This window comes from Mirounga leonina, unplaced genomic scaffold (genome assembly GCF_011800145.1).
Source record: "Mirounga leonina isolate KUSES-001 unplaced genomic scaffold, KU_Mleo_1.0 Mir_154, whole genome shotgun sequence".
Taxonomy (NCBI): domain Eukaryota; kingdom Metazoa; phylum Chordata; class Mammalia; order Carnivora; family Phocidae; genus Mirounga; species Mirounga leonina.
In genome coordinates this window covers 8,715,258-8,741,099 of record NW_023270389.1, presented here as the reverse complement: position 1 = coordinate 8,741,099, position 25,842 = coordinate 8,715,258, and the positions used below count along the sequence as shown (strand labels likewise).

Sequence of the window (25,842 nt, the reverse complement as noted above, 5' to 3'; positions counted from 1 at the left end):
TCCTGTGTTCCCCCCTGGGCTAGAGCATAGGGTTGTGGGGCTTCTGGCCTTTCATCTCATAAGTTCTCCATCAAGTTACATGTGCCGATCCTTCCTGGGACCTGCAGGCCTGGGCTGCAATTTGCCAAAGCCTGCGAGGGTGAAGTTGGAGGGGCAGGGCTGTCTGGCTGGAATCCTTTTATGTTTGAAGAGCTCTTCTTAGGCAGGGGTCTGATTTTAAAATCTCAGCAGACTCATTATCAGAAAAGGAGGGGCTTGTTTCAGCCTTAAAGACCTCTTGATGGGCAGGAAAGGCAGAAGGTTTTCCAGAATATGCTGTGACCTGGGAGTTTAAGTCTGCCAGGGAGAATCCGAAAACACATTCTCAGGAATGTAGTGGGGATGACTCCTTTGAAGGGGTGCCTTTTTGGTTTTTCCTCTGTCCTTCCTGACATCTCTCATGCCCCTCCCCCACTCCCACCTCCAGCCTCTGGTGAGGGCATCCCACCACTCCTGCTGGGCTCCCCTTTGTGAAACCTCAGGGACATTCCCAACACAGTTGTGGTTATCTCCTGCCTAGCCCCAGTCTGTTCTCATTCTCGGAGTTGGCTAGCGTTCAGACTCACAGGGAGGAAGACACAGTTTTGCACTGTGAATGTTCTAGAATGTTCTAGAAACCAAAGGGAGGGGAGCACAATTCTCCCAGTTGTCTTCCCTGGATGCCGCACTTTCTCATCCCTACTCTTTTCCCTCCCTTTGACCTGCCCCCACCCCACCCCACTCCCCATCCTAAGAGCACTGGGCTTAGCGGCAGTGGTGGACTTCTTTCCCTGGGGAGGCCATGTTGGTGTCTGCATCTGGATTTGTTGGAGGAAGGAAAGGAGGGGGTTTTGCTGAGGCAGGGGGAAGACACAGAGTGTGGTAGGGGGGCCCAGCAGGGGTGTAGGAGAGGTGACTAGAAGTCACCTGGAAGTGAGTCGACCTCTGTCACTCGGGTCAGGTTTAGTGTGGCACCCTTGGATGTTTTGATTGGGGTGTCCCTCACAAATGCTAATGAGCAGTTACATTGGGCCCACTAGCCCAGCCAGACGGCTGGCTGTTTGTTGGGGGTTTTATTCACACTCGCTAATGAATAACTGCCATTAGGGCATTAACCAACAAAGCCAAACAAGTGACTTCAGGGACCCAGAAGCAAATGACTTGCCTGGGAGAGGCCCAGCCTAGGACTCAGGGCTGCCCAGTACTGTGAAGTTGGGAGGAGTGAATTCGGTAGCCCTTCGGTGGCAATTTCAGATGTCAGTCTGGCTGTGTTTGATCAATGCGAAACCTCGTTGATTGGAAACCATAGGGTTCCTTCCACCATTAACCCCAGCATTCCTCCAAATCCTGTTCTGCTGTATTTAAATAAAGAATCAAAACACGATGAAAAAACCCCTCTCACTGATGATGAAATAATGGGAGAGCTTGGATCCCTCCTCAGTGATGGAGGGCCTACTATGCTCCAGCCACCGTGCTTTCCCTGTATGACTATATTCAGTCCTTCCAACGACCTTATGAGATGTTGACATCTCCACATTACAGGTGGGGAAACCAAGGCCCAGAGGGGTTAAGGAACTCACCCCTGCCTGTGAATGCATTCCCACCAATGCTTCACCTCTAGGGGAATTTCATTTTTTGCCTCCATGGCGCGTTACATCCGTGACCGCCATGGTAACGATGCCATAAAGTTTCAAGGGATTTAGCAGCCCCGAGGCTGTGGCTGGACTGCATCCCACAGCTCTTTAGGAGGGTGCTGGCCATCCATCAGTCCCGCTGCCACTTCTGATGTCTGCAGTAAATGCTCACCCCCGCAGTCCTGCACCGAGAAGGTAGATTAGCTAAGGGCAGTTTGGTCATCCCTCCGTTCTTAGAGAGAATCAGCAATAAACCCTGACTTCTTTGCCCCCAAAAAACTAACCCCCAAATTAGTTCAGTTTCCTTCAGTGTAACCCAATCTCACCAAGAGTTACTATGTATCTACTATATGCTGGGTACTATGCTGTTTGCTAGGGATGTGAAAATGAATGTTGTTCCTCTAGAGACACGATTTAGTGTGGGAGACAAATAGAAACCAGTACAAACCAAAGTAGAGGTGTAAAACTGTTCTTAGCACAGGAAGTTGGAAGGGCAAATGTGTGTGTGTGTGTGTGTGTGTGTGTAGGGGTGCTGAGGGTGGGCATGGAGGATGGCCAGGGATTGCTATAATTGGACTGAGAGGTAGAGAAGAGAGAAAAAGTCATTCTAGAAACCCAGGCAGGTGTTCACTGCCCAGGACCCAGGGCAGATCCATGGTCAAGCGTGGATGAGGGTATATGGTCATTTAACCTCTCTGGTCCCAGGTTTCCTAATCAGTAAAATGGGGATTATAACTGTGTCTGACTTGGTTGGTTTTGAGGGATAAATGACAATCTAGCACATGAGGAGTGCCTTGGGCAGGTGAGACAGGTAAGTGAGCATGACGATGCTAGGGTTTGTTGTCTTTTGTCTTCGTTTGGTGCTACCTTGGGGTGTCTCTCTGTGACCCTGTGTGCTTTTCCCAGTGGTGCCAGATTTATGGTCGGCACTCCACCGAATGTCCTTTTGCACCCTCATCTGGAACTAGTAACTCTCGTTGTGTCACTTAGCTTTTCTCCTGTAGATGCTCTGAGCCTCCAATTAGATGTTAGACTTCTCTTGGTAAGGTGTTGTTTATATTTTTGTGATACTCATAGCATGGGGCAACTCAGTACAATGGGTACTTAATAAATACTTGTTTATTACAAATAAAATAATATGTGACTGCTGCAGTGTGTTTGGTGGGGCAACATTGATATTAAAAGAGACAAAACAAGGACTTAGGGAACTTAAGGAAGTACTCATTGTACAGGAGCCCAGACAAGAAGGTGAGGTCTGTCTCAGTGGACAGGCTCCAAGGGACCCCTGATCGGTTGACTTGAATTTTTTTTTTTAAAGAGGTATTTATGCTGAGAGAGAGATGGGGGAGGGGATCCCAAGCAGGCTCCCCGCTGAGTGCAGAGCCCCACGCAGGCTTCAATCCCACAACCTGGGATCAGGACCTGAGTTGAAACCATGAGTTAGATGGATGCTCAACCAACTGAGCCACCCAGGCGCCCCCAGTTGACTTTTTTTTTTTTTTTTAAAGATTTTATTCATTCAGGGCGCCTGGGTGGCTCAGTTGGTTGGGCGACTGCCTTCGGCTCAGGTCATGATCCTGGAGTCCCAGGATCGAGTCCCGCATTGGGCTCCCTGCTCAGCGGGGAGTCTGCTTCTCCCTCTGACCCTCTCCCTCTCATGCTGTCTATCTCTCATCCTCTTTCTCTCAAATAGATAAATAAAATCTTTAAAAAAAAAGATTTTATTCATTCATTTGAGACACGAGCAGGGAGGAGAGGGAGAGGCAGCCTCCCCGCGAGTAGGGAGCTCGATCCGAGGACCCTGGGATCATGACCTGAGCCAAAGGCAGATGCTTAACTGACTGAGCCACCCAGACATCACCCCACCCCACCCCCGGTTGACTTTCTTGACAAATTTCTCCCCGTCCAGTTGATTGCATATTTGCATCTGCTGGGTGAACGTGTGGATGCAGACTGAGTGTCTTGGGACTTTGCCATTAGGAGGTGCCCACTGGGTGGTGTCATGTTCCCTGTGAAGCTGGCCAGGTGGGCTCCCCTCTATAGAGCACTCATCCTACTCACCCTTTGGAAAGGCCTGGGAAGGAGTCTCTTGGCACGACAGGCCACTTGGTGATCGTGATGGCTTCACCATTGCTCCTGTAAGAGCTTGCTCAGGGGTCTGTCAGCCAGACACAGCACATTTGGACTTGCCTACTTGGCCGGTGCCAGGACTCGCTCCATACACATGGTGAGTGGTGCTCTCACCTGAGCCAGAGCACATAGCTCTGGTTCCTCCCGCCTCGTGTCTCCAGCTGTGTCGGTGCAAATCCGAACCACGAAACCCTTCTCCTGGGACAGACAGGAACATGGGTGCTGTGCAGAGGCCGAGCCATAGAAGTCCTCCTATTTCTTCTCTGCGCTGCCAGGAATGTGATTATGGATGCCTCTCCATGGCCCAGGCAAGAGTGCTCAAGGAAGATCTAGGTCTTGCCTTCTTCCCAGCCAGCCATGCTGTGTGGGGACTTGCCCGGCTGCACTCTAGGCTGAGGGCCTGTGGGCCCCAGGGTTACCCTCACTGGCCTCTTCCTAAACCACACCATCAATAACCATCACTCGCAGGCTCCATGCAGACCCCTAACAAACCAGCGGACTGCTCTGGGCCTCCTGGGGGTTTCTGGGTTTCTTCCTCCCTCTTATTTTAGCACTCACCGGACAGTGGACACAGCCAGCTGACTTCCCAGTCGGTCCCCATCCGTCCACCCCTTCCTGCCACTCTCTCTCTCTGCCCCCACCACCCAGGTCCTTCCAGCCTCCCTGCCGTGGCTTTCAGCATGTGTTGCTGGGGTGGCAGTACACTCTTGGGCCTGGGGTGTGCCCTTGTTTGAGCCTGGCGGGGGTGGGGACAGACTCGATGGGAGGGGAGGGGGCAATGAGTCAGGGTCCATCCACAATTTGACTGCCACCCTCGGGGTGGCCCCGCTGCTTTCAATGAGTGAATGAGGCTGGTTGAGGCTTCAGCCACCAGTGTAACCAGATCTCTGTGGGCTCTTGAAAAATGGAGCTCTCTTCAGCAGCAAATGTTTGCAATTAACTTTAACATATGGTGGAATTTGTTTTTGTGTCCGTAAAGCATGATAGGCAGTGAGGATCTGGCAGGGAATGTACCCAGCTTGTCACGCCCTGGGCCGAGCTTGTGGGCGGGCTCTTTCCACTCAGTTTGGAGCATGAGACAGTCGGTGAACTAAGCAGTCATTGATGGGTCAGCTGGGGCCCTGAGCCCTGTCTTTGGCTTGCCACATCCTCTTCCTGCCAGATGTTTCTACCTGTCCGGCAACGAGGTAAGGTGTGGTCCCCTTCCTTTTATGATGGGGCTCAGCGGCCTCTGGCCTTAATGATCCTTGCTTCTCAGTTGTGGCCACTGCCCAGCTCCTGTTCTCTTGGTCTATGCGCCTTCTCCTGCAGATGCCCCGTAGGATCCGCATGCTTTGGTCAGTTACAGCAATAGGAATCAAAGATCAGCTCTGTGACCAAATCCCGGTTGACTTCTATGTTTTAGTTCATGTTGGGCTGCAAGTAACACAAAACTAAACAAACAGGGGCTTACACAAATAGGAGGGAGATCATTGCCTAACTGGAAATTGGGGGTATGAGTTACTGGGTTGATTTGGCAGTTCAGTGTCACCAGGGATCCAGTCTCTCTCCAGATCCCCTTTGTGTGTCTTCAGGATGCTGGCCTCATCGACCAGCTTGTCACCCAGTGCCTGCAAGGTAGCTTCCCAGCCTCCTATGACAGGGTCCAAAGTGAGAAGGAAGGGGCTGGGACCAGGGCTTTCTTCATTGTTTGCTTTTTACACAGAGGAAAATCTCAGGAGTCCCTAGTAGATTTCCCCTTGTATCTCTTTGACCATAACTGGGCCACAGGCCCACCCTCAGGCTAGTCACTGGCCAATGGGAGAGAGATTTGTCTGCCTGGCTCAGATAAGTCATGACTCATCCCTGGACTGGGGCACATTGTTGCCCAATGAAATCCGGGATCTCCGAGCAAGGTAGAAATGGTGGTCGGGAGGACAGCCAACCATGTGTGGTCTTGTGATCCTCCACTGTTAGAAAGGGCGATGGTCAATGGGATGCTTGAAAGTGCTGGGAGGGGAGCAGTTACTCCTGGGGACACAAGGCCATGGGATAGGAGATTGCAGTGGCCCACATCTCTTCAGGTCCCTGTGCAGCTATCCTGTGTGTTGCGTTGCCCCTAACTGCCATCCTCCTACAGCGCTGCTTCCTCAAGTTAGGCCTCTGCTCAAAGATGTGCCAAGACTCCCCATTTCCTGTGAAAAAGCTGTCAAACTCCACATTTCAAGGCCCTCTCCATCTGGCTCGAAATAACCTCACATCGAGTGGAAAACACACATTTCCTGTTTTATCTCTTGATATTTCTTTGTGCAAAGCAGGCGGCAAACCGACCTACTTTCTGCCTGCATAACTCACCTTGGGGTTTTTGTCTCCACAACCTTGTCCCTCTAGAGTCTCCGTTTGGCATATCTGACTCCATAACTCAGCCTGCTCTGATTTTCCTTTTTGTTTGAGGTGCTCACTTAAGTCCTCATTTCTTTGGAGAACACATCCTTGATGTCTCCAACTGGAAGTTTCCTGAGTCTCCTAGGAATTTCTGTAGCCCCTGTTATTGGTCTACCCACACGAGTCACAGAGAGCGCTGGAGGGGCATAGATGACTTTTGAGCAGGGTATGAGGTTTGCGCTGACTCTTGAAGGCTGGGGAAGATTTGGGTTGGCTAAGAGAACAGAAACCATGCCAGGTAGTTGGGTTGCAGGATGAGACTGTGTATTAAGAATGCACAAGAGGGGGGCACCTGGGTGGCTCAGTCGGTTAAGTGGCTGCTTTCGGCTCAGGTCATGGTCCTGGGGTCCTGGGATCGAGCCCCATGTCGGGCTCCCAGCTCCGCGGGAAACCTGCTTCTCCCTCTCCCTCTGCCTGTTTGTGCTCTCTCTCTCTGTGTCAAATAAATAAATAAAATCTTAAAAAAAAAAAAAAAAAGAATGCACCAAGAGGGGGGCGCCTGGGTGGCTCAGTCGTTAAGTGTCTGCCTTCAGCTCAGGTCATGATCCTGGGGTCCTGGGATCGAGCCCCGCATTGGGCTCCCTGCTCAATGGAGAGCCTGCCTCTCCCTCTCCCTCTCCCTCTGCCTGCTGCTCCCCCTGCTTGTGCTCTCTCTCTATCTCTCTGTCAAATAAATAAAATCTTAAAAAAAAAAAAAAAAGAATGCACCAAGATAGGGACGCCTGGGTGGTTCAGTCAGTTGGGCGTCTGCCTTTGGCTCAGGTCATGATCCCAGGGTTCTGGGATCGAGCCCCGCGTTGGGCTCCCTGCTCAGCAGGGAGTCTGCTTCTCCCTCTGCTTGCCGCTCACCCTGCTTTCGCTCTCTCTCTCTCTGACAAATAAATAAAAAAATCATTAAAAAAAAAAAAAAGAATGCACCAGGGTCTTCAAGTTCCCACTTTTGTTTCCCTTTCCAGCATCTTTACACTTCTCCAGGAGCAAATAAAACCGGTGTGTGGTTACCATATTGGGCAGCTCAGATATAGGACATTTGCAGAAAGTTCTACTGGGCAGTACTGATGTAGACCAGGGGAGGTCTTCAGTGGGGCTGAAATCCTGACGTCCTTCAGCACAGGGGCAGCTCCCACATCTGTCCCATTAGTTTGCTGAACTCTGAGCTGGTAGTTTCTAGTGTGGGGTTGGAAATGCAGAACAGTATAAACAGATCTTCGTGGAACTGAAGCTCAGCAGGATGCTTCCAAGCAGGCCTGCTCTCAGTACCGGGATAGATAAAACCCTCTGGAGGCAATCTTCAAATAGGGAGTCTAGACTCCAACTCTTGCCCTCTTTTGTCTTGAACCCTCCACAGGACTGAAGTGTGCTAAAAGAGGTAATGGGAGTCCATGATGAAACAGGAAATTGGGACCTCCGGGCAGCTCTTGGTGAGCCTTCGGTGGCTTAGCCAGGGATGAGGTAATAAGCCCAGAGCCTTGAAGAGGCCACATGCTGGCGCTGTTGGGATTTCTCTCTGTCCTGTTCCCGGGCTTCGGGTCTAGGATATAGAAAGTACAATTCCTTCTCTGGGGATTCTTGTTGCCTGTCATATGGTCTTTGCAGTAGCTTTCAGAAACTCGTAAAAATGTGAAGCACATCGAGACAAAGCCAGGTTATATGGATAACCATGGATTGTTTTATAAACTGCTTTTAGAGATATCTCCTCATTTGCTGCTGAAGGCTGGTGATGTGGGTTTTACATACCCCATTTTTCAGGCTCAGAGAGGTTAATTAGCTTGGCTGAGGTCCCGCAGCTAATAAGTGGTAGAGTGGGGTCTTAAATTCAGGCCTTTCTATGCTCTTTCCACTTCAGTATCATTGCCCCTTAAATGATACTATAAAAAGACATTTTAACACACCTTCCACCTTACTTCCAATTGGTACATGTTGGCACACGTGGGACCATTTCCTCGCCTTCCTACCAAGACACTAACAATCTCTCCCAGCGCCATACCTGAGGCCTCAATATTTTGCAGCTTAACCAGCCACTCTGCTCACGCCGAACCAGCTGCTCCACCATTCACAACCGCAGCTTTACCGTTAGCCAGAGAACATCACGAGAAGGCTAAACCTGAGGCAAAGGAAAACAACTTGGATTATTATCGGGTCAGATATTAGTGCTGTGGTTTTGTGATGTTTTGACTTCAGCGGGGCTTCTCTTGTCATTAGATCCGATAATCAAGAAGGGTCCAGACCGAGGCTCCTTCCCATACGACTTCCTGAGAATTCTCCCTACAACACCGAGGAGGCTCACCCTGCTCTTGGTTAAGGCCTGTGACCGCTCCATGTGTGCCCTAGATGCTGTGGGGTCCCCGCTCATGTTCTTGTGGGGCCACTCCAACCCCAGCACCTCTCCCCACCTCTCACCTGTGTCCTGGCGATTCCTCTCCTCTTACCTCATGCATACGCACCACCACTGCTTAATTACTCCCATTGAAGCAAACCTTTGACCTGATATCCCTGTCCACCTGTCATTCCAGTTTTCTGTGTTTTTCACGAAACTCTTTGAAAGCGCTGTTCCCTCTTGTGTCTCCATGTCCTTCCACTCCACCCAGGCTTTCCCCAGCCGTCCCCCCTCGCTCACCTCTGCGTTGCCAAGCGCTCAGTCCCCATCTGGCTGGATCTTGCTGGAGGGATTTCATCACTCCCGTTTCCTTGAGACACTCCCTTCCCTTGGCTCCCCCTCCAGTTTCCTGTTTGTTCTCCTCTCTCCCTGGTTACTTCTTCTCAGGCTCTGTCTTTTCTTACCTGGAGTATTTCAGTAACCTCCTAACTGACTTTCCTCCTGTCCTTTCTCTCCCCACAGATAGCTCCCAACCCAGCAGTGATAGCGATCCCATTAAAACTTCATCCTACGTGTATACCCAAAGGAACTGGAAACAAGTTCATGGACACACATGGTCAGAGCAGCACCTCTCCCAATAGCCCAAAGGCAGAGACAGCCCGAACATCCATCAGTGGATGAATGGATAAATAAAATGGGGGTATATCCATGCAATGGAATATTATTTAGCCATAAAAAGGAATGGAGTACTGCTATATGCCACAACATGGATGATGTAGAAAACAAGCTAGGTCAAAAGAAGCCAGGCACAAAAGGTCACATACCATATGATTCCATTTATGTGGACTCTCCAGAATAAGTATATAAATAAAGACAGAAAGCAGGTTGGTATTTACCCACATTTAGGGGGAGGGGAGAATGGAGGACAAACTGCTTAATGTGTAAGGGGTTTTATTTTGGCGTGATGGAAATGTTTTGGAACCAGAGAGAGCTGGTGGGGTTGTACAACATTGTGAATGTGAATACCCCTGAATTGTTCCCTTTGAAATATCTGATGTGTCTTTTACCTCAATATAAGACAACTTCATCGAGCATGTCACTCCTCTGCAAACACCCTCCACTATCATCCCACTATCATCTGCAAGATCTCTGGCCTATCCAGCCCCCTCCCCCATGACGTCTCCAACTGCAGCTCTGGATGGATGGATGGATGGATGGATGGATGGATGGATGGATGGATGGATGTTTGACTTTGCCCTCTGCCCAGCCACCCTGGCCTCTGTGCTATTTCCCAGCATGCTGGCTGTGCTTCTGCCCCAGGGCCTCTGCACCTGCTGTTCTTTCTGCCTGGAATGCTCTTCCCACAGGCAGTGGTGAGGCTCCCTCCTTACCAGCTCCTTCACATCTTTGCTCAAACATCAGCCACTCAGTGAAAATCACAGCTCCCCACCCCTGGCACTTCCCGTCCTCTTTTATGCCTGCATTTTTATTCATTGCACTCATCTGACATTTTATTTGGTGCTGCTTGATTTCCATCAAAGGTAAACTCCAAGGGCTGGGAGTTTTGCCTGGTTTATTCACAGTTATATGCCTAGCACTTGGAACTGTGCCTCGATATTAGCAGTTAGAACCGTAGTCACTTAATAAATACTTGTTACAGGTACTGTATGAATAAAACCGTTTCCTTAAATGATCTATAATTCAGGTCTCCCAACTTTCTCTTCAATATTTGCTAGTTAGAAGGACCCTATGTCCCTTTGTGAGGCATGCTGCAAAATTCATAACTTTTTTCTCCCAAGCATGCCCATAAATGAGTTGGTCATGACCTTTAAGTGGCTTTCTGGTTGCTGAAAATGCATTGTGGTGTTTGTCTAAGATTCGTTGTCTCTGCCCCTCTTGTGACTGCGTTTTTGGGGGAAGAATGTTTATCTTCATGGAAGTACTGACCTATTTTTAGAGGCATTCATCCTGTGACTGTAGTCTAGAGAGTAATATGTTTCAGTGATGGTGACAGTCTGCACGCTGTCCTTCAGCGTGGCTCTCTTGGTATGGTGGGGATGGAGGCTGGTGCTGGGGCATGCAGCTCCTCCTTCACCATGCAGAAATGTGCAGGGCTTGAGGATGCGCTCGTGTTTGAATGCAAAGTCCTTCTTGCCTTTGCCCAAGAAAGTCCTTTCTTCCTGACAGACTGGGGCAGTGTCTGTAGGCCTTTTGAGAGGTAGCTTCACAAAAGCCCCTTTGCCAAAAGGTAAAACCAGCTCGACCCTTTGTGCCTGGTTGTAGGTGATCTGCCCCACGCAGTGATGGAAGCAGGCCTTTCTCTTCTATCTGGCAAGAGGAGCCTCTCGCCTTATGTTTTGGCTTGGAGGAACAGGTCTTCAACTTCCTCCTTGTTCTTCACATTGTCACTGGGAACCTGGAGGTCTCTGAGAAGCAGGGAACTGGTGAGCTACTTCATCAGCACCCTCTCTCTGGTCCCGCCTTAGATCCGAGAGCTCCCTTCCCTGAGCAGAAGAGACATTCCAAAAAGCTCATGCTCTGAAGACACTGTCTGGTCTGGAGTCACCCTAGCTTGTCATTGTTTATTCCCCTGGTGGGGAGAGGTTGTTGTGAACTTTTTTTTTTTTTTAACTTCTGGTTGTAGTATGCTATGAAACCAAACTGGATCCCCAATCCAAGGGAGCGTGCGTGCGTGCTGTGTGTGTGTGTGTGTGTGTATTGGGGGAGGGGGCACACACTCACATCTGTACACGTAACTTGGCACTGTGATTTCAAACCAGGAATCCTGTTTCACAGAGATTTTTGTGGTTCTTTAGCTCCTCATGTCTGTCCCTGTTCCCTAATCCCCTGAATGGAGCTGGATGTGGGGAGCAGAGCCATATGAAAGGCATCCAAGATGAAAATTACATCCTAGACTTGTGCATGAATGTTGTGGTCAGGGTTGGGGGTGTATGCTGGCTGGCGTTACACACTTGCCACCATTCCTCCTGGACTTTGCATTTCTACCCAGTCCCATTTGATTGTTTCCACTAAAATTCCAAGGTTGAGGCTCTCCTGGGTTAGACCCAGCCTGGGCCACTGATCTCAGAGCCTGGGCTCTCTTTAAAGAAGTGGCGGCCCGTCTCTGGCCTTTCCTTCCTAGGTAAAATATTTCAATATAAGTTGATAACTTCATTCATCCAGTTCTAACTTACGAGGAGCTTGGGTTGACAATGATGGTAGTGTTGCTTTGCAGTCACATAGAACTTTTAATTTGCAAAATACAGTACCATCCTACCATTTGATTAGGATAACACTCAGAGCTAAGTTAGGCAGTGATATAGTGGATCTTTGGTGGGTTTTAGCACTGACAGACTTGATTTGAATCCTGGCATTCCCAACCACTAGCTGTGTAAAGTTGAGCAAACTACTTAGACCTTCATAAGTCTCTATTTTCTCATCTGCAAAATGGGAGTAAGTTTTGACAGATGAGTGACATGATCTAATTTAGTTCCTAGTGAGATCAGATCGTATTGAAACTGTATTGAAAATCCACTTTGTGGGTGGCAAGAGGAAGCAGGTGGTCCCTTTGGGAGACTGCTGGGGTGATCCAGGGAAGATATGGTGGGAGTGTGGCCTAGAATCAGAGCAGTGGACATGATGAGATGTGATCAGATTCTGGTTATATTTTGATGGTGGAGCAGAATGGCTTGTTGATGATTTGGATATGAGGTGTGTCGGGGAGAAGAGTCAAGAATGATTCTGAGATATTTGTCTTGAGCAACAAGGAAGGTGGAGGTGCCATCTATCAACAGAAAAGGGGAGACCGTGGTTCGTTGGAGCAGATATGAGCCAGCAGGAGGTGTGGGAGAGTGAAGATCAAGAATTCTATTTTGGTTTTATTAAGTTTGAGATTTTGATTAGAGATCAAGTGAAGATACTGAGTAGGTAGTTGGATATACAAGTTAGATTTGGGAGGGAGATCTGGGATAGAGATAGAAACTTCAAAGTCCTTTAGCACATACATGATATTTAAAGCAATGAGACCATATAAGCTTCCTAAGGGTAGTAAGACTGGAGAAGAGGATGAAACCCTTCAAGTTTTGGGAGGGAAGGAAGACCTAGCAGAGGAGACCAGGGAGGAGTGATCAGTGAGATAGGAAGAAAACCAGGAGAGTGAGGGATCCTGGACACCAAGGGTCACGATATCAGATGCTGCTAATGTGCTCAGGGCAATGAGGACTGAGCAACATGGAGGTCACGAGTGACCTTCCCAAGAAAGTTCCATTGGAAAGAGTTAGACAGGTGCCTGATTGGGTTGGCCTGCAAAGAGAGCGGAAGGAGAGGAACTGGAGATAGAAAACAGAAGTGATTTCTTTTTAAATTTTTTTTTACAAAGGCTCTCAAATAATTGGGGAAGCGGTTGGTAGAGAAAGTAGGATCAAAAGAAGGGTATTTTTTTTTTTCTCAGTATGGGAGAAACGAGGAAAAATAAATGTAAAAATAGTGACAGAGAGAGAATCTATGATGTTGATTCTGAGTAAGTGTGGAGTGCTGAAGTCTAGCACCTGGGTGACAATTCACCCTAGATAGGAGCACAGGGTACGCTACCTTGAATGGAAAGGGGAAATCCTGTATATAGCTGGGTCCTGACCACAGGGGGTTAATCAAAGAGTTTGATTTTTCTCACTTAAAAGAAGCCAAAAGGGGAAGTCCAAGGATGTGCAACTGCTCAAGAATGTTTTCAAGGATCCAGGCCTTTCTCCTTTTACGATGCATCCTTAAAGGTGTGGCTTTCACTTTCTTAGTACCAAGAGGGCTTCATTTCTAGGTGTTACGTTTAATTCCAGGCAGAAATAAGGGAAAAGGTAAAGAGTGAAATGTAATGTAAGGTAAGGACTCAAAGAGTGAAATGTATGTACCAGCTGAGTCTCATGTTATCAAGTTTTCCAAAACTTCCTGCCCCTGTCCCCACCCCTAGTACTGCCTCTGAGGGCCACTTCTAGCTGCAAGGGAGTCTGGCGGGTGAGATTTTTTTTTTTCCCCCTGGGAACCCAGCCATCTAAATTTTGGTTGTAGGGGGTAGAATATGAAAGATTATTGTTTGTTTCAGTTAAAAAATGTTTTCTAATTGATCTTTTTATTTTTTTTTTAATTGTAGTGAAAAACATCTAAACATCTAACAACATTTACCATCTCAACCATCTTTAAGTGCACATTTCAGTGCCATTAAGTACCTCTCCAGTATTGTGCTACCATTTACTACCATCCATCCACAGAACTTTTTTTGTTGCAAACCTGAAACTCCATACCCACTAAATGGCTTCCCATTCCTTTCTTCCCGTAGCCCCTGGCCACCAGCATTCCACTTTCTGTCTCTACAAATTTGACTTTTCCAGATTTCTCCTATAAGTAGAATCATATGGTATTTGTCCTTTTGTGACAGGCTTATATCATTGCGCATAATATCCTCAGTATGTTGTAGCATGTGCCAGACTTTTTTTTACTTTTTCGAGGCTGAATAACAGTCCATTCCAATATATTCCAACGTAGATACCACATTTTGTTTATCCAATCATCTGTGGATGGGCACTTGGGTTTCCTTTACTTTTTGGCAGTTGTCAGTCACGCTGATGTGAACATGAGTGTACAAACATCTCTTTGAGTCCTTACTTTACATTTACATGTACCTAGAAATAGTGTTGCTGGATAGTATGGTAATTCTATTTTTAATTTGTTGAGGAACTGCCATACTGTTCTGCACCATTTGGCAGTCAACTGAGCACGAGGATTCCAGGTTCTCTGCACTCTTTCCACACTTGTTGTTTTCTGGTTTTTGTTTTTGTTTTTGTTTGTTTTGATTGTAGCTGTCCTAATGGGAGTGGCGTCTTCTGGTTTTTAATGGATGGGGAGAGAGTTGGGATGGAGGGGGTGAGAGCTGAAAGATAAAAAAGATCAAAAACAAGAAATAAGAACTGTCTTACTTCCACTGGGTCAGACATCACTGAGACCTTTCTGGAGCTCTCCGGACACCTCGAGTCTAACTGAAAAGGAAGGCAACATAATCTCATGGGACAAAGGTTGCATTGGAAGCTTAGGACACCTGGCTTTTTTACTTAAGGCTCCACCACTGCTGGATTTGGCGAGTGTCTGTAGAGTGCTCTTTACCTATTTTACCTTCTGTGTGATGAGAATAACAGAATCTGACCCTCCCCCTTCTTACTTACATCAGAGCTGAGATGTTATACAAGATCACACATGTTTGAAATCTGTGAACTAAAGGCATTCTGGAACTTCAGATTATCCAGATATTTTCTGTCCCTCATATGGAAAGGGAAAGTCCCACAGGGCCGCTCTTTTTGGATTTTATGTGATGGGAGGAGATTTTGACTCAGATTGTTAGCCAATGTTTGTCTTTTCCTGTCTCCCCTGGAAGACTGGATGATCCTTGAGAACAGGTGTTGTACACAAGGAGAAGGAGAACAGTGACAACTGTCAGTGTTTTGAACATTATCTTGTGCTGGTCGCTGTACTAGATGCTTTAAGAACATAATCATTGGTCTTCAGAATACATCTAGCTCCTAATACAGTACTGATGGTCTCTGTTGATTCAGTAAGGAGCTCTTGGTTTGTGACAGTATGTCTTTTTTTTGGATGTATGGCATGGTGGTAGTCATGGAAAGCGAAGGTGACAAAAGCAAACAGAATTCATAGAGAGCTTGGTGTTGCCCCCTGCTGGGATCTCAGAATCTTTCCCATCAAAACACCATCAATAATGCCCTTGTCCTTCCTACTGTTACAACATGCACACGCGTGCACACACTCTCTCTCTCTCTCTCTCTCTCTCTCTCTTTCTCTCCCTGTGGGTGTCTCTGTCTCTTGCTCGCAGAGCCCAGGAAGCATATAGTCTTTGTAAGAGTATACATTGTATTGGCCATGTGCCATCCAGCCAAGCCAAAAATTGTGGAACAATAGGAATCTGTGCCTGGAATATCAGCTAAAAATACCTCATTCCCTCTGCTCTGTTGTTTTCTGGGTATGGTTAAGAGTGTCCCGGGAGGCTAATGAGGATGAAGGGAAAGGAAAACTGACAATTTCAAAGGAAACCAAACCTTTAACTCCCTAAAAAGGAAACATGTATTTTCTGTATGCCTGTTTTATGTTTCTTGCCTTTTTTGCATGTCTGTGTGACAATATGTAAAGTCTATAATATAAGTTGTGCCACCTTGGCTTGGATCATTGAAATCCATGCTTTTACCACAATCTTTTGCTCTATGGTCTGACTTGTCTGCTTTCCAGGTTTTGGTAAAGGAGAGGGGGAAGGAAGGAAAAGAAAGCACTCCTAAGCAGGAGACTCATTGTCTCACACACACTTTCTATTCCTTCAACTGGTTCGGGTACTGGTTAAGAGCCAGGGGGACACATTTCCATCTTTGGTTGGGCCATATGTAACCTCTTTCATTTTTTGATCACTGACCGAGCCTCAAGCTCTGGCTGGCCCTCTCAGTAATGTCCACTTTCTCTGTGATTTGGGGTAGGTCCTTGATCCTTCCCTGGCATTGGTTGCTTTCCACTTATAAAATGATGGGAGAGGTTGACTGATCTCTTGAGGGGGGGGGTCTGAGTTAGGGGAGCAAGGCAAGAAGTAGGGTATCTCAATGAAGGTCTACACAGTGGTCAGCAGCCTCAGTAAGAAGCAGTCATCTGAGAACTGAAATGATAACGGGGCAAGGGTTTGTCCCAAATATTTGCCAGATAATGTCAGCATTAACCAAATAGCAACTGTTGGCTTTGGTTGGCTAAACATGGAGCTGCCAACTTCCTGAACATATGCTGGGTGTTAGGCAATGAAAGTGGGTGTTGGTCAACACGAGTTGGCTGATGTCAATATTTACCTTGGGTCTGGGTGGGCCATAGCCATAGTTGCCTGAATGAAATGCCCTGTTTCCTCTCAAGTGTTTGTCCTTTCATATTGTCTGTTGGTCTGTTCTCCAATAGCATATGAAAGGCTTGTTGAATTTTGATTTAATTTGTCATATTCCTGAAGAACAAAGCCTTGGGACACACACGAAGTTCTATTTTTGGCTCAGGCATCTGTCATGATATCTACCTGGGCAGATACGGGGAATTGGTTTCAATAAGGGGAGTTAATAGTTGCTACTTAATGAGAGCAGTTAGTATTGTTAGATACTTCCAAATCCATTGTCTTAATCTCCAGAACATCTTGTAAGTAGTTACTATCTCATTTTTTACGGATAAAGAAACTGAGGCCCCAAGAGAGTCTAAGGCTAACCCCAATTCTCAAAGGCAGAACCAAGATTTGAATCCTGGTTCCCTCAGACTCCCAAAGCCACGCTCTCATCATTCTGTCTCATGGACTCTGGAACAGATACCTCGTAAGGACAAGAAAAGTACTTAGTGCACAGTTTCGAGGTCAAAGCTGCCCACAGCCAGCAGTATTTTCAGTGGGCGACCAGCCATGTGGTCCTGCCCTTCTCGGCCCTGCCCTTCTCGGCGAGGCAAGCGCCGAGCCTCCGGGAGGTGCAGACATCGTCCTTAGCGGTTCTCATCCCATTGTATGGTCCTCCTCCCTGCTCCCCAGGAGCCCCAAGGAGACAGAGACTCTGATTGGCTCTGCCTGCCACTTATTGTTTTCCATTTTCTCCCCACTGCAGAGTCTTGAGACTGTCTCCTATAGAAGATCCTGCCACTTCTATTGTCCTTGCAGACTTTCCCACCGCCCCAGGACCACAGGCTCAGTTGCTTATTGTGGTGGTGTTGGCTCAGCCTCAAGGACAGAGACCTTGAGCCAGCTGACAAGGTTGCTCATGTCACTACTTCTAAGGCCACAAGCCATGCTTTTGCTTCCCAATACTTTTGAATGCTCTTCTCTCACCACTTCTCCTTCAGTGTAGCCACACGGTCTCCCAGACTCCCAGCAGCAGATTTCCCCGACAGACAGTTTTGGCTTATGGCCAATCCCCTCTCCGTGCCTGGATGACCTCAGTTACCAAGTCAACATGGCGCTTAATGTGCGCTGCTGTGCCGCCCCCTGGTGGAAAGGGTGGGAACTGAGCGAAACCAGATGACTGCGTCCTGGGGAAAGAGCTCCACAAAGACCCCTCTCCTGTTTTCTCAAGCAGAAGTTCATCTATTCGATTAAAACTAGTTTTGGTAGTGCCGGCAGCAAGACAGCATGATCTGCAGTTGTCAGCTGTCCAAGCCTAAAAGCAGCTCTGATTTTTTTTTTTATGTTGGGGCAAAAGAAGTGTACAGGCAGTTGGCCTCAAGTGAGAATTAGGGTTTTCCACATACTTATTTTGTCTTCCATCTTTCCACTTCATTGTCTATGGTGTGGAGGCTTTGAGAAGCTCCCTTGGAGGTCCGCAGGACTCTGGGCCAAGGTTAAGGAAGATCTCAGTCTTTCCAACACACCCTTTCGCTCACGGACCGCCCCCCCCCCCCGCCAGGTTCTCCTATGATTGGGGTTCCAGCAAGAATTATCTCATTTTGCAGTTGTTTTGGGGTCCATGTAGACTTGCATGCAGGTGTTGGGTCCTACAGGGTCTCCCAAACACTATTTGTTCCTAACCTAAATCCATAGAGGACAGACCCCTTTCAGGGATCCCTTCAGGTACTTTGAGGCCCAAGAGCTGAGTAGCCTGAAGGGATCAACTTGGTTCCTAATAGAAGTGGCAGGATCTTCTACAGGAGACAGTCTCATATCCGTTCTGCCATGTCCCTAATGGGACAGTCTCAGAGCATCAGTTCAATTAATTCTTCTTGGGACTCTATGAGAGATAGGTCCTTTTCTCATCCCCAACACCACCACAATAAGCAACTGGCCTGTGGTCCTGGGGTGGTGGGAAAGTCTGCAAGGACAATAGAAGTGGCAGGATCTTCTGTAGGAGACAGTCTCATATCCATTCTGCCGTGTCCCTAATGGGGGCTCTCTGTATATTCCTGCTCAATCCTCATGGATCTCAGGGCCCCTGCCATGGGATGGCTCTGGGTTTGCATGAGGCTGCCTTATTTTGCAGTATTTCTATATATGAGAAGTAGTACCATCCGCCTCAGGGTGGGTGTGCGGGTTGACAGGGCATCTGGGATCTGGTGTCTGGAGGATGACGGGCCAGGGCTGGGAGACATTGAAGGAAGCCATGAGAACTCGTGGGTGAAAAAGGCCAGTGTGTTGAGAAGAACATGAAGCCTCAGTCCACCTCTTGGTTTTTGCTTTGATATCAAGAGCAAGAAGGCATTTCACCTAACCGTGCCAGGGGCTGTTAGGGAAATCCAGGTAAATCCTGTGTGGATGGGCTGGATGCAAACCCTAGCCTGAGGCCATTTCAGCAGGTAGGAACTCAGTCCTTGGCTCCATGATATTGTCAGGGCTGACCCCCAAGTTCACGGCCAGCACTGCCAGAAAGCTGACCTCTGACATCCTTGCATTGTTCATGGCCTTGGTTCTGAACTACTCTCTCCATACTCCTTTATCTAATCCTGATTCTCCTGGTCTCGAACACTGTGATTCTTCATCTTTTTTTTTTTTTTTTTTTTTTTTTTTACTAATTTCTCTCTCATATTCATATTCAGCTCTTTCTTCTCCATCACCATCATTACCATTGTGATAGTTACCATTTTACTGAGGATTTACCATGTGCCAAGCACTATGCTAAGCAGTCAACGCATCAGTTCAATTAATTCTTTTTGGGACTCTATGAGAGATAGGTCCTTTTCTCATACCCACCATAGCCTGACCAAGACCACCTGGCTAATAAGTGGTGGAGTAGGGACTTGGACCTAAGTTTATTTAATTACATCATCTTCCTCCTTGTCCTGTTTCCACAACCAGTCTGTCTCTGGCTGGGCTTCCTTGGGTCTTCCTGGGTCCAACCCCACTGGCCTATATTTTTGTCTGTACCTTGAAAATAGTGACCCCCCCACCAGGTTCTCCTATGAATGGGGTTCCAGCAAGAATTATCTCATTTTGCAGTTGTTTTGGGGTCTGTGTAGACTTGCATGCAGGTGTTGGGTCCTACAGGGTCTCCCAAACACTATTTGTTCCTAACCTAAATCCATAGAGGACAGACCCCTTTCAGGGATCCCTTCAGGTACTTTGAGGCCCAAGAGCTGAGTAGCCTGAAGGGATCAGCTTGGTTCCTAACCCTGCCTTTCTCCCCCAGGTGGACGGCAGAGTCTCAGGACCCAGCCATGGCTCTCCTGACAGCCGTTTCAGCTGCTTGATCTTTTTACTTATTTCTCCTGTGGAAACAGCGCTAGAGAGCCATAAGAGAGAAATGGAAGAAGGAATCTATGAATCAGATGCCTCAGTCTCTCTCCCAGGGAAGAGAAGCATCATGAATGAAGCTGAGCTGAAACCTTGTGAGATACTCTCTGGGTTCACAAAATAGTTCTATTTACTCTTCCCTCACAAATTCACTGTGGTGCTAGAGAGAAGGGATTCCACAGTTCCTGGCTCCAAGTGGGTATTTGATAGAGATTCATTCCCTTTTTTTCCCTCCTCTCCTCCACAAGCTTTTTTCCTTTGCAGTAAAATAACTGGGGGGCTGAAATACGGTCTAACTATGAGGACCCCAGCATTCGGAATGGGGGGGTGGTTTTCCTGAGATCACACCATTGGCATCAAATCCAGCTGTGTGTCTGGTCCCTCAGCAGGTCTCCGTCTTTCTGCTGTGATTCCTGCAGCTGAGGGCTGTGCTGGGGCCGCCCAAGCTTCTGTGCCTCCCTCCCGACGGCCTTGGACGTATTCCTGAGGATATTGTCAGGTGTCAAGACTTCATGTCTGCTTTTTGAAATGTTCTCATCTCCTTAGCTGTAGAGTAGGATTCCCAACCCTGTAATAAAATCATGAATTATAAAAATGGGAGTGAATTAAGAAATTACCTAGCCCTAGTGGGTTTTGAACATGCCTTAGGGGCAAATGGCTTTCTTCCTACAGAACCTTTTCTAGAAATATATCCAGAGAGATCCTTCTTAGAGTGAGTTGTTGGTTGTAGCTGGAGTGTGCATATGTGAGTTTTGTGTGTTTGTGAGCCCATACACAATCTCTTTGGGCCTTAGTTTATATGCATATCGATATATATATACATACACATATATAGATCTGTGAATGTGGATGATACGGTTCTGGAAAATATTTGGTTTGGAGAATGACCGCAGCATGGCCGTGTCCTGCCAAAACACCTGGAGACCTGGATTGGAGTCCCGGCAGTGTCGGTTGCCAGGTGTGGAGTGAGGAGCCTTGAGGAATAGAGACTTGCCCCTTCTGCAGCCTCTCCGTCCTTGATCTGCCACCGATCTAGGCAGTCCCTGGCCATTCGGGACAAGAAAGGGGAAGGACGGTGGCTCTTCTGAGGCCGGTTGGTAAAGGAGGAGCCCTTGAACCCTGGTCTCCCTGCTCCAGTCACGTACCTTCCTCTTTGCTGTTCCCCAGGGCAGCCAGCATGGGGCAGGAGGGCAGGAAGGCTGCAGCTGGGTTGTGGGGCTTCACTCCCGGCCCTGGCTGGCATTGGCGGGCACATGCTTTGTCTCAGGCCTGTGCTCTGTCGGGGGGCAGCCCTGGATTCATCCCCTGGGGCAGAACCACACTCCTGGGAGACAAAGTCATGCCCCCCTCGAAACTGGGATGTGTGTGCAGACGGGGGCTCACGCTGCTGAGGAAGAAATACGCTCCCAGGATGGGACTCCAGATGGAAACTCCTAAGCATATGTTGCCACCTTGGGGGCAAAAAAAATACCCCAAAGATCAAAATGCAGAGGCAGGGCAAGTAAAAATGATGTAAGCACATGCTACCCCTGATAGATGACAAAGTACCCCCCATCCGTGTTCTCATCTAGTCCTCACCGGTCCCGCAACGTTGGCGTCATTGATTGCCTTTTCTATCTGAGCAAACTGAAGCTGTCGGAGATGGAGTGCTCTGCTCCACGTCCTACTACTGACCCCTTGGAAGTGGCGGCACCTGCCAACCCAGGCTCTCTCACCAGAACTAAAAGTGGTCCGTCTTGGAGCTTGGGGCGGGGTGGGGGGGGGGCGCTACACAATGAGGTGGAAGCAGGACATTGAATGGAATTGAGGTGGAGGGCATGGGAAAGTGCCAGGGGGAGGGGGAGAGGAGGGCCAAGACCAAAGATTCCGGGACCCCTAAGCCAAAGGGGTGGGTGTCTCCTTTGGGCCACTCTGGCTCTTCCCTCCTACAGACTCCAGACACAGGGCACTGTGGTCTTTGCTCAGAGCCCGCTGCCTGCCCGAGCCCGGGAGCTGCCTGAGGCCAGGGCGGCCGGACCGTGGACCGTGCGGAGGGCATTGGCTGGAGGAAGGAGCGTGCCACCCGCCGGCTCAGTCTCTGGGCCGGGCCCTGCCCCGGGTGCTTTTCCGTGAGCTAGAGGGTCTTGTGGCCATTTTCCAGGTGAGGGAATCCGATGCAAAGAGGAGATAAGGAATCATTCGAAGAGTTTTGAGGGGTAGGAGAATTTACAACAGGAGGAAAAGTGGGGAGTTATGTGTGCCTAGAAGAGCTGGACCTTTCTGGAAACCTTATCTAGCTTTTCAAGGACACAGCCAGTCTGCCAGGCTCTGAACCCAGAGTGAAGTCTCATTAGCATTCAGAGGGGGAAGGAACCGTGGGGGACGCCATCCAGGGCATTGGGAAGAGACAGGCTGTGTTTTAATTACGACCTGGACTTTTGAACAAATCCTTTTCCCTGCTTGTCTGAGCCTTAGAGAAAACAACTTGTGGGAGGTGTGCCGTCGGCAGCTGGGTCCACAGTGATACCCACACAGCTGTGTACACATCTGGCACACAGGTGGTGGACGGCATGAGCCTCTTCTCCTTGAGTTGCTCTGGGGTTAGGGAGGGTAACAAGAGTCAAGGTAGCGAGGTGAGGTTGGCCTGGTCTTTACCCAGAGCGGGAGGGCCGGTGGAGAGAATGGACAGAAACAGGACTGCGCCCCCCTCTTCCCGGCCCCTTCGTCCCCACTGCCCGTGACCATTTCAGGATTGGAGCCCAGACTCTTCTCCAGCCGCTCCTGAGTCAACACGGTGGGCTTTCTTTGCAGAGCCCCCTCTGACCCTCCCGTCTCCAACTTGGGGGGAACTTTTAGGAGAGGGGGGATGGAATTCAGAAGGGCAGAGGAGGGGGAGGAGATTAACAGGGTAGGAGTTAGGCAAGCTCGGATGCTGCCACCTGCGGCTGCAGATTCTTGTTCTTGCAGCGCTTGTTGACTCCCCGGAGCGTTCGCCTTGAGTCTGCTTAACGGTTCATTCCAGGGGAAGGGGAGGAGAAGGAGGGCTTGGGGGACAAAGGGCCTTTGACCAGCTCCTGGAAAAGCACTGATTAGTTTGCTCAGGTTGGCAAACAGTGACTAGGGACTAGGGGCCCGGGGATGAACCGGGCGATTTTTCTGCCCGATGAGTGGCGTCTAGCGTGGGGGCAGGAAGTAAAAGCGAATGTTCGGGGACTGGTGTTGGATACGGAGACCAAAACCACACAAGGCAGCTGGAGGAAGGGGGGAGGAAGAGGCGGGGCTGCTGGTGTGTGGAGTTGTGGTTTGGGGCTGTTGTATACCTTGTCAGTGGCGAAAGCCCACGCCAGCCCCTTGGAGGTTGAGAGACAGAGGGCAGGCATATAAGGTTGGGGATTTCTAAGGTGCTCCTGATGCCAAAGGGGTTGCCAAAGGCAATTATGTTATCGTGAGGCAATTTAAAAAAGAACTAGATCTCCTTTAAATTTTAATCTGTCTCAGACTAGCCTGAACTGTTATTGATCTGGGGGTGGGCAAGGAGAAGAGTTACTTTTATTGGGACCTACTCTGTGGCAGCCCCTATGTGAGGCTCTTTACACGTGTTATTTTAGGAGAACCAGTTAGATCTATGGGTCAAATCAAATCAACTCTTAGTGAGTTTCTGCCATGTGCAAGCGGTTGTGGGTTATAGAGCTTTTCCACAGGTCTTCTTCTTCCAATACAGGCTGTTGGCGGGAGCAGTTACAAGCATGGGAAAAGTTAAATGATAAGGCAAGATTAAGATGTTTCAAGTCAGCAGTAGGAAGCGATCACCCTAAGGCTTTTAAAAAAATTTTTATTTATTTTTTTTAAGATTTTATTTGGGAGAGCGATTGAGAGTGAGCAGGGGGAGCGGAGGGGCAGAGGGAGGGGGAAAGAATCTCAAGCGGACTCTGCGCTGCGTGTGGACCCCAACGCTGGGCTCGATCTCCCGGCCCTGGGATCATGACTGAGCCGAAACCAAGAGCCGGACGCTTAACCCACTGAGCCCCCCGGGCGCCCGGTGTTTGGTATCTTCTAACATCTCCGGGAAGCTACTGAATGAGCAGCACAGACACATCATGTAAAGGTGTTCAAAGGAGGGGCAGTTACTTCAGACCTGGGCAGGGCAGGCAGAGGCAGTATTCATGGAGTGGGACCTGCTGTATCCTGAAGGGTGGTTGGGATTCGGCTAGATTAAACAGACAAGGATGGGCTTCGCAGGAGGGTGGGATGGCGTTAATAGGCCCAGAGGCAGGAAATCAGAAACGTGTGCAGGGGCGGCAACATCATCATCAGCCACCAGCTCTGACCACCAGCAGCCTGGGAACCAACCCCCCACGCTTCCCTGTCTGCAAATTGTGGGTTCTGTCCCCTCCTCTCTGCTGACCCTTGTCACTGCTCAGCAGCTTTCCCTCCCTTGTCTCTCTGACTCCATTTCCACTCTACCCTTCATGCTACAAAGGGTTCCTTTTCCTAAACAGGGCTCTTATCACGTTAAACATCGTTCAGCAACTCCCCGTTGCTTGCCAGACGATGTCCAGCCTGAGTGTGTGAACGGTCACGTCTGGCCTCCCCTGTTCCCCTGCTCGGGGCTGCCCGCCTTCAACCTGCTGGAGCACGCAGCATGCTCTGAGCCCTGGGCCTTCACACCGCTGTTCCCTCTGCTTGGGATCCCCTCCTCCTACCCCGTTACTCCATCAGCCTGCCCGCCTTCCTGTCTTTCCTTTGACCGAGATTCACCGACCTCATGATAAAACGCGAATCGCCCTCTGCGCCCCTGATTGTTCCTTGTGTCCCCCAACATGCTCTGAAGCCATTATTTGGATGCGTCATTAGCCTGAGCTCATTTCCGATAGGGATTTTCTTTCATTCACCTTGGCATCATTTGTACCCACTGCTTTGGCTGGGCATAGAGGGATACCCTCGACGTGGTTTGCTGGAAATAAATGAAATGAGAAGTCCCGAGAGAGGCTGAATCCATCGAATGCCACCACGGGAAGCTGGGATGTAGTTTCTCTCTCAAAAACCAGATTACACATCAGAATGCCCTGGCAAGCTTGCTAGAGAGGCACATTCTGGGGTTCCCCTTTTCTATACTGATAGGAGGGGGCCTGGACATATTTGTGTTCCTGTTATTTGGTTTAAACAATAAGCTTCCCCAGGGATTCTGGGCAGCTGCCTGGCCCCAGTACATAGACCTCCCTTTGGGAACACCGTGTCCTAGACCCACACCAGTCACATCCTGGGCTCAGACTGCAGCCAGTGCCTCTGCCCCTGCTTTTCTTAAGCCTTGGTGAGGAACTCACCTGCATCCTTCGGTTCCACCCCGTCAGGGAGTACATCACCTGGATTTCCAGCGTATTCCATTCCAACCAACTTCACCCCAGTTCTTGGAGTCTCTTTTGCCGTTGGCCAGAGGCCCGCTGGGCCCGATCAGACCTTTCTCAAAGACCTTGCTTCTCTTTCTCCCCCTTCTGCCAGGCTGTTTGCGGTCAAATGTGGGGGCTGCTTCGAGGCCATTGCACCCAATGAGTTCGTCATGCGGGCCCAGAAGAGTGTGTACCACCTGAGCTGCTTCTGCTGCTGCGTCTGTGAGCGGCAGCTCCAGAAGGGCGACGAGTTTGTCCTGAAGGAGGGACAGTTGCTCTGCAAAGGGGACTATGAGAAGGAGCGGGAGCTACTCAGCCTGGTGAGCCCAGCAGCGTCAGACTCAGGTGAGTGCCGCGCGGGGGGCGGTGGGGGTGCGTGGGAAGGGTGGGACGGTGGGGTGAGCTCATCGTCTGCATTGCTCTCTCCCCAGAGGCCCAGCCACTGGGGCAGCTACAGGGCATGATCTTCTCTGGGCGGGGACAAAGGTGCAAGAAGGCACGCCTAATCTTACAAGTGCATTTCAAGCCTCTGCTCATACTGTGTGGGCTAACGGTCCACTGGCTAAAGCAAATTAAAAGCTCAAACCCAAAGCCCAAGGGAGGAGAGGTATACTTCACGCCCCACAAGGGCCTGCTAGGCTATAGATACGTGATACTGTTAAAGGGAATGATGCACTGGAACCAGTA

At 49.2% G+C, this 25,842-nt stretch overlaps 1 protein-coding gene across 1 annotated transcript in view; it reads left to right on the top strand.

Annotated features, from left to right (window-relative positions):
* Positions 1–25,842, top strand: part of LMX1A (LIM homeobox transcription factor 1 alpha) — a 157,746-nt gene that overhangs the window by 79,886 nt on the left and 52,018 nt on the right. Inside the window, exon 4 of the mRNA XM_035010059.1 lies at positions 25,268–25,500. Coding sequence (XP_034865950.1) covers positions 25,268–25,500 — 233 coding nt within the window. The remainder of the gene's footprint in view (positions 1–25,267; positions 25,501–25,842) is intronic.